This window comes from Artibeus jamaicensis, unplaced genomic scaffold (assembly GCF_021234435.1).
Source record: "Artibeus jamaicensis isolate MK-2021 breed Jamaican fruit bat unplaced genomic scaffold, CSHL_Jam_final contig_864, whole genome shotgun sequence".
NCBI classification, from domain to species: Eukaryota; Metazoa; Chordata; class Mammalia; order Chiroptera; family Phyllostomidae; genus Artibeus; species Artibeus jamaicensis.
The window spans coordinates 263,224-280,384 of NW_026521992.1; the positions used below are offsets into that span (position 1 = coordinate 263,224).

Genomic DNA, 17,161 nt, shown 5'->3' on the forward strand with positions numbered 1-17,161 from the left:
CAAATCTTAGGAAAAAGAATTAAACTGATTTGAAATATCTTGGACAGGTTTTATTAGTCCTGTCAGTAGGAGGAATATGTAAATGAAGATAGTCTAGGTAAGTTGTTTGAGGAAGTCATTCAGGTTTTGGGGGAAAGTAAATTATTTCTCAGATAGTTCAGAAACATTCTATGTAATATTTTTAAAGGAAAAGAAACTACATGAGTAGTCCACTTTTGTTCTTCCAAAATAAGTTTCCTGACATACTTGATAAGCAGTGAACTTAAAATTTTCAAGAAATGAATTCATTTTCTCTCAACGATTTTAGTCCATGGGAAACTCACTCTTGATGTTACAAACTAAGTATATTTTAGCTTTTCCCATGTGCCCCTCAGAAAGTGTGGGAGGTTTTCAAGGGGTGGAAATCTGAATTAGCAGGAAAGGAAAGGTAACTACAGGAAAGAAAACCTACATCTACAGGAAAAGAGGTGGGTGCAGAGTTCAGTTGTTTCCACAGCATCTTGGTGATCCTTCTGGTGGAGGAAAGTTCAGAGAACTCATTCGTAATGCATAAGAAAAGCAAGAGGGATTTTGAGAATTATGGCAGCCTGAGAGTTGGGGGATAAGAAGGAAGAAGAGGGAATCATAAGTGGGATATAGGGTAAGAAGTCAAGGCCTAAGACATACATGAAGAGCGCATAGAGATTTTGCAATCGATTTTTAGGAGAGACTTTTAATTTTTAATTTTCAGTAACTTAACTGTGAGGGATATACTAGAGTCGATGCCGAAAATATTCAACAACTTTTCAGCACAGACGTAACCTGGATTTAGCCAAATGGGGGTGAAACTGCAGAAGAGCAGCCTTAGTTGTGACATCTCTTTAACCCAAGTTATAATGAAAATGACTACACACCCAGACACCTGTGTTAGAGATGCAACTTCACCTGCAGCCAGAGGCAAGAAGAATTAGGAGACTGTGAGATGGACAGGAAAGGGCAACGTAGGTGAGATGTTGTGCTGAGTATTCGGGATAATCTAAGCCACAGGCATGAGCAGGCTGCCTCACTAGCCAGCTCATACCATGTCTGCCAGTCTAAGGGTTAGGAAATCCTTCTTTACCTCTAGGGGAACATGCCTCTCCATAGTTCTTGCATGCTATATCCATCTCACAAATTGGAAGTCAGCTCCTGTACTCCCCTGCCCTACCAATCGCCCCTACCCTTGCCTTATGTCCCAGTTTTTTCTTCATTAGACTGAAAGGTCTGCTTTAAAAAAACCTGCTCCTGATAGGACAAGAGTACCCTGTAGTATTTATCACTCTCTGACCACAACTGGCTTGTCAGCTTTCATCTTGGTGACTCCAGCAATGGACTGTGGCTCTAGGACACAGCTGACCATGTGGGCTGTAGTGGCTGTTGTTTTCCTTGGTCTGGCTGCCCTTTGCCTGGAGTGCAGCATGATGTCAGGTTTGACTTTGGAGGGGCCTGTCTGCCCTTGCAGGGCCACACAATTGTCTTCAGTGGCTCCAAGACTTCTAATAATCAAGAATTTACCTTGTTGCTGGCAGGAGTGTAGCCCACTGAGACTTTCACGGGTTCCTTGTTTCTGGGAGCATCAAACATGTTTTCTGTTTCATTATGTTTTTACTAGAGCACTGAGGATATGACTTGGGGAGTTCTCACTCTTCCCTGGATTGTTGACTCTATGGAGACAGAGGCATCTACCAGGGAGGACACACATTCTACAAAGGGAAATGATCCAAGTTCTAGTTCTGGGACAAATCCACGTTTACAGGAGGAGCACAAAGAATGGACAAAGGAAAAAGCTGCAGGAAAATGATTTGGAAAGGAAAAATTTAGAAGTTTTTTGGGAAGTTTTGAAAAATGATCAGAGTGGCTGAAAGCATGCCTCATCATTGCGAAATGAGAAATGAGAAGAGGAGTTTCCATAGAGGGGTGGAAGCTTTGAGAGTAAGTGGGATATCCCTTAGGAAGCAGACCACTGGTGGCTCAGGATGGTCGGAAGGAAATGGACCTGGCAGCTCCTTGAGGAGTCACAGTGAAAGCTACTGTGTGTCCTGAAAGACTGCAGACCATACGCCACTCCAGTCAGCGCCTTAGAATTCACATGAAGTAGCTAAAACCTACCTTCATGCAAGTGCCCTGGTGAACACAGGAGTTCCACTTCCATCCTTTCTCTTTTTCTTTTTCTTTTTCCTAATGGTGTGTACATATTGTAGTTCAGTGTCCATGTGGCTAGGGGTAATGTGCTTAGAATTACAGGGGAAAACCATTTGAAAAAGTTCCCAGTTGATGACATTTGTACTATAATGAACATATTGTATTGAATTAGAAGAATAAGAATACTCAGTTTTGTATGAATTTCCTGGACAAGAAAAGAACTTTTCAGCTTCTGATGTAATCCTATTAACTTAGTCAGATCTGAAATCCTTTTTTAAAAATAGGTTCTCTCTCTTTTTAAATACTTTATTTATTTTTAGAGAGAGGAGAAGGGAGGGAGGGAGAAAGAGAGAAACATCAATGTGTGGTTGCTTCTCACGTGGCCCCCAGTGGGGACTGGCCCACAACCCAGGCATGTGCCCTGACTGGGAATCGAACTGGCGACCCTTTGGTTCACAGCCCGCACTCAATCCACTGAACTACACCAGCCAGGGAAAAATCTCAAATTCTTAATGATTTCTATTAATTTGGGGAATCTGTGATGTAGGTAAGTGTACAATAGTAATTGTCACAAGTTTTTGTGTAGTGAACTTTGCTCATTTGCATCAGAGCTGATGAAGGAGAGTAGAATTCTAAAGAAACTGAAATCACAAGTGCAGTTGACCCTTGTACCATGGAGCTTGGAACTGTGTGAGTCTGCTTATACACAGATTTTATGCATTTTTTATGATTTTCTTAATATTTTCTATTCTATAGCTTACTTTATTATAAGAGTACATATATAATACATATAACATACAAAATAAGTGTTAATGTACTGTTTACCTTATTGGTAAGCTTTCTGGTCAACAGTAGGCTATTAGTAGTTAAGTCATGGGGGAATCAAAAGCTCTATGTGGCCCTGATCCATGTGACTTGGTTGGGCATCATCCTGCAGAGCAAAGGGTCACCAGTTCGATTCCCAGTCAGTGCACAAGCCTAGGTTGGTTGTGGGTTCGGTCCCCAGACAAGTCCTGTGAGAAAGGCAACTGGTCAGTGTTTCTCTCTCACACCAGTGTTTCTCTCCCTCTCTTTCTCCTTCCCTTCCCTCTCTCTAAAAATAAATAAATAAAAGTTTTAAAAAAGCTGTAGAGGATTTTCAGCCAATGTCACCACAATAAATTTAATAACTAAAAAACTGTGGGTTTTTGACTGGGGGTCAGCACCCCTAAATCTGTGTTCAAGGGTCAACTGTAAACAATTTTCAAGGGTATATGTGTAAGTTTATTAATGTTAAATAATATGAATCCAGTTAAATTATGGTATTGAGTGTCAGCTATCTGGAGGCATTAATATTAAGTGCTATTTACTGCACATACAAGTGATTAAAACAGCAGTGAGTGTCACCCCAGTTACTCCAACTGGGATGTCACCCCAGGAACAGCAGTCCCTCCTTAGCCACAGTTTTATGCTCTGCAGTGTCAGTTACCTGTGGTCAACTGTGGTCCAAAAATATTACATGGAAAATTTCAGAAATAAACAGTTCATGAGTTTTAGATTGTGCGCCATTCTGAGTGGCACGACAGAGTCCCTCACAGTTCCGCCGGGCCCACCTGGGGTGGTCGTCGTAACCACACTTTACATCCTGTTACTTTTTAGTCACTTAGCAGCCATGTCCTTATCAGATCAGTCATTGGATATTTTGAGAGAAAGAAAGACCACATTCACAAAACTTTTATTTATTACAATACGTTGTTATAATTATCCTTATATTATTATAGTTGTTGTTAATCTCGTACTGTGCCTAACTTATAAATTGAACTTTTTCCTAGGTATGTATGTATAATAAAAACATAGAATACATACGATTCAGTAGTATCTGTGGTATCAGGAACCCACCGGATGTCTAGGAATGTACCCCCCCGACTAATGAAGGCGAACTACAGTATATGAGACAGAGGATATGTAATACTGGAAAGGTCTAACAACAAGATAAGAGAATCCATGGAGGCTTCATGAAGAAATAGCATTTACAAAGGGCCTTGAAAGAAGTTAAAACCCCAGCCATCAGACAGGGAGCCCCTGGCAGTGGGCTGAAGGGCGTGGGAATGGCCGACCCAGGGCGGTGAGCCTTGCTGAGGCAGTATGGCTCCGGGGCCATGGGTGGGTGGCCCTGTGGGCCTTGCTGAGGCAGGGTGGGCTGTGGAACTGGGTGAGCAGAGTCTGCACTCTGTTTCTGATACTCACTAGCCAAGTACCTCCAAGTTCCCTGTCCCCATATGTAAAATGGAAAAAATACCTACTTCATAGGACACTTGTGATTATTCAGTGGAAGAGTGTCTGGCACAGAAATGCTCAAAAGTGTCCCCGTTTTATTTTTTGAGGAAATTCCATACTGTTTTCCACAGTGGCTGCACCAGTCCGCATTCCCACCAACAGTGCACTAGGGTTCCCTTTTCTCCACATCCTCTCCAACACTTGTTGTTTGTTGATTTATGATGGGCATCCTGACCAGTGTAAAGTGGTATCTCATTGTGGTTTTAGTTTGTGTCTCTCTAATGGCTAGTGATGCTGAGCATCTTTTTGTATGCCTATGGGCCCTCCATATGTCCTCCTTGGAGAAATGCCTATTCTGCCTTTTGATCCAGTGGTTCCACTGCTGGGACTATATCCTAAGAATCCTTTTGTACACCCCATGTTCATAGCGGTGCTGTTTACAATAATAGCCAAGATTTGAAAATAGCCTAAGTGCCCATTAGTAGATAAGTGGGTGAAAAAAACTATGTATATTTACACAATGGAATATTACGCAGCAGAGAGAAGGAAATCCTACCTTTCGTGACAGAGTGGTTGAAACTGGACACTATTATGCTAATTAAAATAAGCTAGTCGGTGAAAGACAAATACCATATGGTCTCACTACTAAGAAGAATTTTAATGAACAAAATAAAGTAATGAACAAAACAGAACCAGAGCCACAGAACCATAGAACAGACTGACAGCTGCCAGAGGGGAGGAGAGAGTGGGGACTGACTGAAAGAAGGTGAGGGGACCAGTCAAAGAACATGTATGGAGGACCCCTGGGCAAGGATAATGGTGAGGGGACTGATTTTGGAATTCGGGGCTGGGTGGAGGGTGGCAAAGGAAGAAAAATGGGATAACTTGAATGGTGTATATAATAAAATATTTTTAAAGAGATGCTCATTTGCTAAAAACGGTTGGTCTTTTAGCTTTTTGAGAACAGAAAATAGAAAAGAAATTTGATTTAGGGACTTTTTACAAAGATGTATGAAAACCATAGAATCATGTTATTCTTGCCCAAGGGTAATTTGATTAAGTTAGTAAAAATTAGTTCACAAGGTTTTAAATTAATATATTAGTATTACAAACAGTGACCTGTAGTTACACTGCTTTTTAAGAAGTTCTTTGGGGTATTTTGCATGCTAAGCATCAAGAATACATTGTCTGAATTATTAGTGATCTCCAAATTAGTAATGGGGCTTTCCTGTGTCTTGTTCATATTAAAATTCATTTTTTCTTTGTTCTTGGTTAGTAACCCACTTCCATTCCTAATTATGTTCTTCACAGGCTGATATTAGTGCTCGTTTATCATCTTTGGGTACCTAGTAATTGGGCACAATTCTTTGAAATTGTTAACACATGACCTAAAGATATGCTGGCTGTGAGGGAAAGCTGGCATGCCATAGCGATATTCTAGTGGTTGTCAAGCTTTATCCATCATTCCCAGAAAATACTGTCATCCTGTTGTCTCCATTTTATACTCCCTACCCTTTTCTGTCCCCGCCCCTTTTACTCTTTCACAGGATCATCACTGTGATAGAGAACTTTTTTCTTAAAAGTAGAAGTTTCCAAAAAATTTAATTCCCAACCTACTATTCCAGTTACCTGACACATGTTTTCAATGTGCTTTAGAAACTGGCCTATGATTCTCAGAATTAACTTTTATTTAAACAGCTATCTTTGTGGACAATGTATGTAGGAGACTTAATGCTTTTCAGCATTTGGAATCATTATTTCTTCTTGAATGGGAAATACAGTCAGCAAAACCACCATGGTATGGCAGTCCCAGCACAATTTCAGAGCCTGTCTATAGGGATAGTGTTTTTGGTGGCTGGGGAATATTATACTAGTTATGCTGCATACCAATTAGTTGTATTGAAATATATATTTTGCACAGCTCTGTACTTGGCTTAAAAAGTTTCCTTGACAACATCATTTAACTTCTTACTGTTCTTTTCATGTTGCTAGTATAAATATCTAATATGTTTTTGTTCAAAACATCAATTAGGCTTCAGTATAATCTTTATTAATACAGATCTGTTATTACAAGAAGACTGCCGAGCTGTGATAATTTGCACAGCAGGAACAATAAAATATCTTCTTTCTGTTTGGTTCCATCCCAGAACACTGGGTTTTTTATTATTCTTTTTTATAGAGAACACCAAAGCCTTCCACGATCTCTTTTACAATCATAATGAAATCTTTAAAGCTCTGATAAGCAAAAGCATTATTTTGTTCAAAGGTAAACAAAATGGAAAGGCCCAAAATTGCAGATAGAGTCAAAGAGACACAAATTAGGTAAAGGTCTCCACTTTTAATATCTTTCTTTGTTTTTCTCCATGTAGCCAGGACCCCCCACTTCCTGCGAATTCAGAACGTGGAAGTGAATGCTGGCCAGTTTGCCACCTTCCAGTGCAATGCCATCGGCAAGACCATGGCAGGGGACAGGCTCTGGCTGCAGGTACAGTAACTCGTTTTCATCAATTTATTGAAAGTCCAGTGGGAAGAATACACGCCCTCAGGGAGGGGCCCAGTGGATGCTGTGGGTAGTTTTCCTGGTTCCTTTCTTTGTTTACTGAGTGGCCAGATTACTAAGAGCTTTTAGGTAACCTTGTTATTGTTCGTTACAGACCTTAGTTTGAATTTGTTTTTTTCCCTTTACTTCTGCTTAGGCATTTTGCTTTGAAGAGCTGATTGTCAAATTACTTTAAGAGCAGTATATTAAAGCACAAAATAGTACCCTTCCCCTACTCTTCTTTTAGAGAAAAATTCAAAGATTCTCTTTCTCTCTTTCACACACACATGCTTATAGGCCTTTTTATCAGTTGAATTTACACAGCAATAAGCCTAAACTTAGAAAATTAATACACATCTTTTACCTTTGAGAATTTTAAGTAGATGTTCTTAGGGTGATCATAATTTACATGTTTTACAATCTTTCAAATATCTCCATATGTGTTTTGCATGGCAAATAATTTCAAAGTTAGATCCATGGTCTGAATAATTCTGACAGAATGAGTGACCTACACCCTCTAACCAGAGTGCTACCCACTTCTTTAGCCTCTAAGTTTCATTTCCTCTCCCACAGAATTCTCCAATTTTGTTCTTGTTTCTTCATTTCAAGCATTGATCTTCTTCAGCCTGCTCGTTCTTCACCCTGAGTATTGTTGACTTTCCCTCTCTTTCCTTATAGATCCTATAGTTGGTTTTATTTTGATTTGGTTAATTATTTACTTACTGCATTTGCTACTGAACTGCTCCATGGTTTAACCCATCTGTGAATCTTTTCCACTTCACCTTCACTTCCGCTTCCTGCATGCTAACTTTTCCTCCCTACGCATCACCTCTCCAACTCTACTATACCTCTTCTTTTGCTGTGTTATAATGATTATGAGGTGTCACATTGGCATGATGCGCTACAATTTTCAAATCCCTTCTCTCTTTTCATCATTGCAACTGAAATAAATGGCCATTTTTCATCCTTTGTTTCCAGAGAAAAAAGGAAGGTGGCCAAATGGGCTGTACAAGATTAGTCAGTGAGGTGTTAGCAGATGGGAACACACTCTGGAGCAGGGTTCTGAGACAGAATTGGGCCTCCGCACAATTCCTCACCTTCTTCTTTGATGTCACTCTCTTTTCTTGTGTCCTGCTGTCCCTGTGCATGTCCTCTTGCCCAAGGAAGGAGAAATGTATGTATGCAGAGGACTGAACTAATATCTACCAAATTCATCTTTACTGTTCCCTTTTTTCTAAAAATTGTATAATTGCTACTTTAAAAGCTCTTGCAGTGTGTGAAAACTGTGTGTGACTCTATTCCTCAGTATTCAACTTTTTTCTTTTATCCCACTTTCCAATTATTTCAGATTTTTGATGTTAGTGATTGAGAATTATTTTTTTGGTGGTTATTTGATATTAAATTTTATCAAGATTATCTATCTATGATAATTGATGAGACATTTTAATTGGCATTTTCACAATCCATGTCATCTTTGATTTATCTCTAGAAATGTTCATTTTTCATGGAAAAATTTTTTGTTCCTGATATTTGTATTAAGATTACTTGAAAAAATACAATAGTAAGTCCAAACTGTCTCCTCAACAGTCTTAGATATTCCCAAGAGTTTATAGGCAAGTTGAGGATTCAATTTGTTTTTTATGTTTTTACAAATATCTTGGACTTAGGGTGCTCATGCTTAAACTTAAACTTGAGCATTTCCTTGGGCATTATAGATGTTTATTTCCTCTTACAAAGTGGGAGACTATTTTAAAGAAAATTCCTCGTGTCATAGGGAGAAAGCTGCTACTTTGGGAAAAAATGGAGTCTAAGTGCAGAGTTTTCTACCCCGACTCCACTCCTCCACATGGAGAGTTTCGCTCATTTTTTAATGTCTGGTCTATACCAGGATTCTGATTTAATTGGTCTGAGTTAGAGCCCTGCCTTCAGTACTTTGTTAAATTATTCCCAGGTGACTCTAACGTGTGTCCAGGGTTGACAATCATTAGTATGAACCAAAGTGCAACACATGTTCCAAGTTAAGGAAAGTGAAAGGCAGACATAAGTTAATAACTGGTACCTGTATTCGGTAGCCTCCTTCTGAATTTCTCATGTACGGGGGTCTCTCTTGCTTTTGTTCTATCAAATTTGATTATTTGCATTGGTAGTTTTTTTATCCTCACACAAGGATATGCATATTGATTTTAGAGAGGAGGGAAGGAAGGGAGAGAGAGGGAGAGAGGCATCATTGTGAAAGAGACACATCGATTGGTTGCCTCTTGTACATACCCCCATCCGGTACCAAACCTACAACCCAGGTAAGTGCCCTGACTGGGAATGGAACCTGTGTCTTATTAGTGTATGGGATGAAAGACCAACTGAGCCATACCAGCCAGGGCTGGTAAATTGTTTTTACAGTCCATTCAATAACATGGTTCTTTATCTGTTGCCCAGTCCATTTTTTTCCCTTGTTACCATTATAGACTGCATAGTGCCCTGCAGATTTCCACATGGCTGTACCCAGAACGGGATGACAAAGATAGAACTGTTGTGACTTTGAAATTCTGAGTGAAGCTTGGTTTGTCCTGGACTTTATATTATGCTATTTGGTTTGTGAATTTTTGTGAGGTTAAAATAACTTTACTGTTAAATATTTCCTGTGGTTGGATAGTCAATTTGTGGAGACATATTTTTATTAGCTGATGAAATAAGACTAGCATCTTTTACTTGCAATAATTATTTCTATTAACCTGTATGTGAGGAGAGACTTCCGCTAGTCATGAAGATTTGCAGCAGCTGATGGTTTTGCAGAGCCCTCCCCCCTCTTGTGCTGTGGCCTAGTCCTTTGCCTCAAGCTATTCTGTATATGTTGTAGAGAGAAGCAAAGAGCAGTTCTGTCTTGTCTAGAGGTATAACTATGGGCATTTCTTCCTTATTATGCTAATGCTATAGCAGTTTCAAAAATTCTTTCTTGCATATAAACTCATTTGGATCCTGAAAATAATTCTGAAATCTAGGCACAAAAATGAATTTAAAAAAATTTTTAGATTTTTGTATAATATGAATCTTCCCAATAGTAAGTCAAGATTTAGAAATTACTAATACATCTTCATTTGAGGAACATCAATGATTTGGAGCACCACCATTTGCAATAATTTGTGTTACTTGTGTTACCATCTTTTGAATTCTATCTACCATATGCATTTTGCATAGGGTTTCATATGTCTATCACATGGTCTTATCATTCTTCCATAGATGAAGAGGTTGAGGGGCAGCATTGTCCAGGGTCACAAAGGTGAATAGCATAGCTGGTAATAGTACACCTCTGTGTCTTCACTGTTTCTTTACTGCTGATTAATTCCACTCTACCTTACCATCTTCTCATACCCCAGTACTGAGGAGACAATATGCACTTGCCACTTAGTTACAAAAATTTGGATGTGACTGATATTACATGATTAACAGCAAGGAGCTGTCCTGAACAAGATTTAAAAAGTCCAAATGTATTTCATGTACATATTGAGCCACACCTAAGAAAAATGGCCAATGGTTAGGTTTTTTAAAATTTTATTTGATTAGAGAGAGAAACATCAATTTGTTATTCCACTTATTTATGCATTCATATGTTGATTCTTGTATGTGCTGCAACCTTGGCATGTCGAAACAGCATTCTAACCAACTGTGCTAACTGTCCAGGGCCTGGTTTGATTGTTTTAAAATATAGATTAAATATGATCACTGTCAGCACTGTCAGAGTCTTTCACAGAAATATAACACAAGTAAATCTGATGATGACACTAATGAAGAAATGTTTATGATTAACAGATGTGTCCCATCTGCTTACATTTTCTTCATTGTATCTATGGCCACACAGGTTATTGCTAATGCAGAAACAGTTTTTCCAGACAACAAAATAAAACATAGTTCATGGACATCTATTATTATAGCTGCAAAGTACTTCAGACACCTTGCAGACAATGTTCAGTAGAAAACAGCATCTACAAAACTTTTTATTGTACAGAACAGATGTGAAACGGATTTGTTGAAGATCCTTGCTCTATGCTTGCTGTCAGGTACTGCAGTCTCTGCATACAACACTGATGTAATCGGGGGAGATAGTCAGATGAGATGTATTTGTAAATGCATTCAATCACCCAAAACATGACCATATTTTTTGTTATATTAACCTTCTATTATTTGTAAAGCTTATATTTTGAAAATATTTTAGAGTATATTTGCATGCATGTATCTATATTACTGAGAAGAGAAAATGGAATTGAAGATGAAATGAGACTAATGTCCTTCAGTTGCAATAATGGTTTCTGTTAACCTGTATGTAAGACAGGAATTCCACTAGTAATGAAGATTTGTAGCAGGTGATGGTTTCACAGAGTATTTAAATTTTATTTTTCTACATAGATCTGTCTAGAAAAAGTCTTGCCATTGGTAATATAACCAGAATGGTTTGCGTGACATCAGTGTAACTTGACAGGCAAGGAGAATGGACTGGAATGTGCATGTGTGAACAATAGTCAGTGATGGTGGCAGACATTAGACAGTGAGAGTGAGCATGTGTACTGTGTGGTCATCACATTCAAAATGACTGGGCGAGTACAGCAATTAATCTGCATAAAATTTTACATTAAGTTTGAACAATCCTCTGCAGAAACTATGTGGATGATTCAGAAGGTTTTCACAGATGGATCAATGAGTGCAGCACAAATAAAAGTGTAGCACAAAGCTTCAAAGATGATTGAGAATCTGTTGAAAGTGATCCATGTCCTGGAAGGCCTGCAATAAGCAGAACTGAGAATGTTGAAAGTGTACAGGCTGCAATCAACAGAGAAAGGCGTCTGAGAGAGCAAGAACTAGAAGCTGATATGGGGATTCCAAAAACTTTGTCTGGGATTTTGACACAGGATCTTGGCATGAAATATGTAATGGCAAAATTCATTCTGTGCCTTGTGCAACCAGAGCAGAAGGTACATTGTGCTGCAGTCTCTAATGACTTGATTCAAACCTCTACTAATGAACGAGATTAAAGAAGTTCATAACCAGAGATGAATGCTGGGTCTACAGCCATGATCCAGAAACAAAGGCCCAGTCATCCCACTGGAAGTCACCTGATTCTCCATGCCTGAAGAAGGCCCAGTGAAGTCTCAGCAAGATCTAGACCATGTTAACCATATTAACTGTGTTTTTTTTTATTGGGAAGGTATTGTGCATCAAGAGTATGCCTCTCCAGGCCAAACAATCAATATGGAGTACTACCTCAATGTTCTTCCTTGATTGAGAGATGCAATAACATGAAAATGGCCATAGTTATGGGCAACTGGTGATTAGAAGCTTCATCACAACAACACACCAGCTCATGCATCACATCTCATGCAGAGATTTTTGGTGAAACATCAAACCATCCAGGTGACTCAGCCCCTCTACAGCCCAGATTTGGCACCCTGTGACTCCTGACTTTTCCCAAAATTAAAATCACCATTGGAAGGGAAGAGATTTTAGACCATTGACGAGATTCAGAAAAATATGACAGAGCAGCTAATGGCAACCAGGAGAACTGTGTGAGGTCCTAAGGTGCCTACTTTGAAGGGGACTGAGGGGTCATTTTCCTGTGTACAACATTTCTTGTATCTTGTACCTTGAACAAATGTCTCTAAGTTTCATATTATGTGGCTGGATACTTACTGGACAGGCCTCCCCATACTTTTTTTCCTTGAGAATTAATATTTATAATACCTCTTTCAGTCTTTCAATAAGTAAAGATGATCTCCAAGGGAAGTGTTGATGTTTGTAAATCTAAAGATGGCTTGTGCACATTCTTTTCCAGGGATGGTAGGCACCTTTGGGGCGTTTTTTAATTTCTACCATTTAATTCACTTTTGATACATTGCAGAGGCTCCTCCATTCATTACTCCTAGTGTCTTAGTCATCTTGGGATGCTATAACAAACTACCATAGATCGACTGGGTGACTTAAACAACAGACACATACTTCTCACACTTTTGGAGACTGAAAGTGCAAGATCAAGGTGCCAGCATGCATTATGGGATTCTTGGTGAGGGCCACTCCCTGGTTTGCAGGCAGCCATATTTCTTGCTGTATTCTTAGGGAAAGAGGGAGGGGGGAGAGGGAAAGGAGGGAGGGGAGGCAGGGAGAGAGAGAGATAAAGATCTGGACATGTCATGCCGCATAAGTACACTAATCCCTTCATGGGAGAGCTCCACTCTAATCTAAACCTAATTATCTACCAATGCCTTACTTCCAATGCCATGATATTGGGCATTAGGGTTCATCATTATATGAATTTGAATTTGGGGGGAATATAAATATTTGGTCTGTGGCACTCAGCTACAACATCAAACTCAGAATTGGGTGAGAAATGAAAGTGGTTCAGCCTCCAGGACAAATGGCAGAAGCAAGGAAGAAATGAAGGGGGAAATGCCTTTTCAACAGTACATGAATGGCATCTTTGTTCAAGCTGGGGATTTACATGGGCTGTTTGGGTGAATAGCAGCTGGTGAAGGAAACCTGGAAAATAATATTTTTTATTATGAAGCACTATTATTATTAAATGGCTTACTTTTTAGAATCACAAAATTATGTAACATCTGAGTTTGGAACAGTCTTTAAACTAAATTCCTCATTTTATTAATGAGAAGACAGAAGCCCAGAAAAAACAGGAAACTTTAACACAGTCATATATTATGTATTTATCATGATACTTATTTGCTGGTGAACATAAATTATAATATAAATATCTTTGCTTATTTACAAATTAGTAAATTTTGTCACTTGGACAGTTTTCTTCTGATTAACCTTTTTTCTACTGATTAACTTTGTGTCTCAAGTAAAATTGGCCTTTGGTCCACATATTCTCAGATTTACTGTGAAAGTATGTGATAACTTTAGAATCATCATAATAAAATATACTTGAGTTATACTCTTTTAGAAGACAGCTTGGTATTTATTAGAAGTAAGGCATAGATTTGATTTCATAACATGCATCAATTTGTAGAAATAGAAAAGGGAATCAGATGACATTACTGTGAAGTACCATCAAAAACAGTGGTTACACAGCAAGGATGGAACTGGAAAGCATTACGCTAAGCAAAATAAGCCAGGTGTTGAAAGACAAATACCATATGATCTTACCTTTAACAGGAAGCTAAACAACAAAACAAACAAATGAGCAAAATAAAAACAAAGACACTGAAATAGAGAACAGGGGGTAAGTGACCAGAGGGTACAGGGGAGGGGATTTCAGGGAAAAGGGGAAGGATTTATAGGAACTAGTATAAAGGACACATGGACAACAACTAAGGGGGGTGGAAATGGGAGGGAGGTGGGGAGCACTTGGGAGTGGGCTGGGATGGGAGTAAAAGACAGAAAACTGTACTTGAACAATAATTAAGTTAAAAAAAAAACAGGGCTTGCAACACAGCATCTAGAATACTGCCTGCCATACAATAAACCCTCAGTAAATTCCTGTTCATGGCACTCGGCCTATTGACTGACTGAAAAAAATTATGTGTCTCCTTCAGGTGACTCTCCAGGGCCCATGTTAGACCAGGAAAACAGGCACAAACTCTGTCTTTCTGGGATGATTGCTTTAGGTTCATTTTCAGAGGGATAGTCTTTGATGAGAAGAGGGACATAGAGAACCTAGTGGCACCTCATGCTATTTCAGAATATATAGCAAATTTCCCTCAAAGCCAGGGGAATTTTAGAAGGAAATGCAATCAACGTATCACCTTTCCAAGGCCTTCACTTCATGTACCCCTTTCCTAGGCACTTTCATTCTCTGTTGTAAAATTTTGTTCTTTAGTTTCCTGTCTAAAAAAATTTTTGTCATAGGACCTCAGTGAATACACCCTATGAAGCACAATCCATTTGAGTTCTCACCATGACAATAGACCTGCATCGCAGCAACTGATGAATAAAACCCACCCCACTCACTTGGTTTGTATGACACGTAGTTCAGGATGAGCTCTCAATTTGGGAAGCTTCGTTTTTTGAAAATAATATTCACTTAGGATCAAAAGTTTTTAGTTGTTGGTTCAGAGATTTTTTTCATTTGAGAATTTGATATATAATTCTACTTAATGGTATTAAATTACCCAATTGTAAAAAAAAATGTTTTTTACCAGCCTAATAAATTTCTCATATTTTTTTCTGAGCTCAGATAATTTTAGGGCTGTTTTTTGAGAGCAAAGGGAAAATCTTGATATTTTGTAACTTAAAATGATTTTCATAAGAATAGGTCTTCTGACCTAGAGAATATTGCACATAAATGATTAAATTATAAACTTTTGTAACATCATTTACATTACTGACTTCAGTAGGTGTGTTTGAAATAAAATAATTACAACTGCGTTTTCTGAATACTGCTGTGTGCCAGGTACTCCACTAGGCTAGGTTATAAATCAGGCATTTTGTTAAAGATTTTATTTATTTATTTTTAGAGAGAGGGGAATGGAGGGAGAGAGGGAGAGAAACATCAGTGTGTGGTTACCTCTTGTGCACCCCCTACTGGAGACCTGACCTGCAACCCTAGACTGGGTTGCGTGTGCCCTAGACTGGGAATCAAACCAGCAACTCTTGGGTTCTTAGGCCGGCACTCAGTCCACTGAACCACACCAGCCAGGGAACAATTTTTTTTTCCTGAACTGATCCTTAGGAGAACTCTCTTATACACCCATTTAGAGAAGAAACCGAGGCTCGAGCGGTTTCAGTGATTTTTTTTTCCTAGTAACCCGTTGCTGAGATTTCAACCAGGACATTAAGTCCAGAATCTACATTCTTAACCATGCCATCTCTTGCACAGTACAAAGACACAGGTATTTCCTCATGGATTCATAAACCTCATGTATTGATTTAAGTGATAATTTTTGTCAGAATTTAAAATTAAAGTTATATTCACATGTGTGGAATTTTTCCTTGGCTTTGTTTTAAGGAATATGTACATTTAGTCAACCTTTCTTGGTGACTTTTAGTTTCATTTATAGATATGATGAGAGGAAAAAAATCACAACTGTATATGAGAACAATTTTGCTATTAGATATAAAAGCTACAAAATGATTTGGAAAGGAGTAAAATTATGGTTCCCTGGGCAAGCTTAACTTGGGTATTTTATACCATATATACTAAAGCATAAATTTAACATCACTTATCATCACGGAAAATACCAGGAATGCATAAAAAGGACTGTCTACGGTTGCTATAGGAACCATTTGCTCCTTAAAATTGAGTTGTTGAAATCACATCCATTATTGTTTTAGTTTATTAAATATATATATGTATTATATATATGTAAGAAAATATTGAACATTCATACTAATGCCATCAAAAGCCTTGAAGCATGTATTTTAATTTGGTATGATTTTGAATTACCTAAATTTAAAGGTACAGACTTATTGTATATTGATGAAACAGTATGGCATGCTTAGGGAGATTCTTGGAGAAATTAATATATTTTACTTTGTGATATTACCTAATTTAGTCAAAAGAGATACAAGCAGCTGGTGTTTTGAGCAGGATGCACTAGGTAAAGCTGGAGCAGCAGTGGATTTCTCCTCCATGGGAATCTGAATTTCTCGAGGAAAATCGCGGGTCAGGGTGGTTCAGTTTGGAGAGCAGAAGAGAAACATATCAACTAATTTTAAGGACTGCTTTCTTTGGACTCAAGAACCACCAAAGCATTTATTCTGTTTCTTTTCTTGTTTTATCAAAAGACTCATTTGTTTTTCTTGCTTCCAAGCCTGCACAGCTCTATGCTAAGAAAGAGAATGGAATCTGTGCTTCAGAGTTCCGTACTGAGGCTGAGGGTACTAACACTCTGCCTGTTCTGTCTCCTTTTAGTTCCCCAGACCTTGCAGAAAGGGTCCTGGAAAGTTTGGACACTGTTAGGATCTGCAGGTTTTTCCTTGGCCAGGAGGTTTATGTATCTTCCTTAGGTGTGGTTGGAAAGTCCTAGAAGATTTTCATTCTGCTGCTAGTCTGGAATTATGTGCCAAAAATAGAGTGAGGAAAATTTACTCAGGTCCTTCCTTGATATGGAAAGAAAGTTTGACAACTTTTGATGGGTTTTAATATCAAAAATTTTTTCAGGACTGTACAAGTAGAATGAAAACAAGCCATGCTGCGTTTACTCCCAGTGTGACCCAGTGTGCGACGGGATCATAGAAATCTCTGTGTGGCACACAGCGATGGCCAGG

General features: G+C 38.6%; 1 protein-coding gene across 4 annotated transcripts in view; it reads left to right on the forward strand.

The window, feature by feature from the left end:
* PTPRM (protein tyrosine phosphatase receptor type M) overlaps positions 1 to 17,161 on the forward strand; it is a 613,403-nt gene that overhangs the window by 132,931 nt on the left and 463,311 nt on the right. For all 4 annotated transcript variants that reach the window (XM_053673443.1, XM_053673444.1, XM_053673445.1 and 1 more), the window contains exon 4: positions 6,786 to 6,901. In XM_053673443.1, coding sequence (XP_053529418.1) covers positions 6,786 to 6,901 — 116 coding nt within the window. The remainder of the gene's footprint in view (positions 1 to 6,785; positions 6,902 to 17,161) is intronic.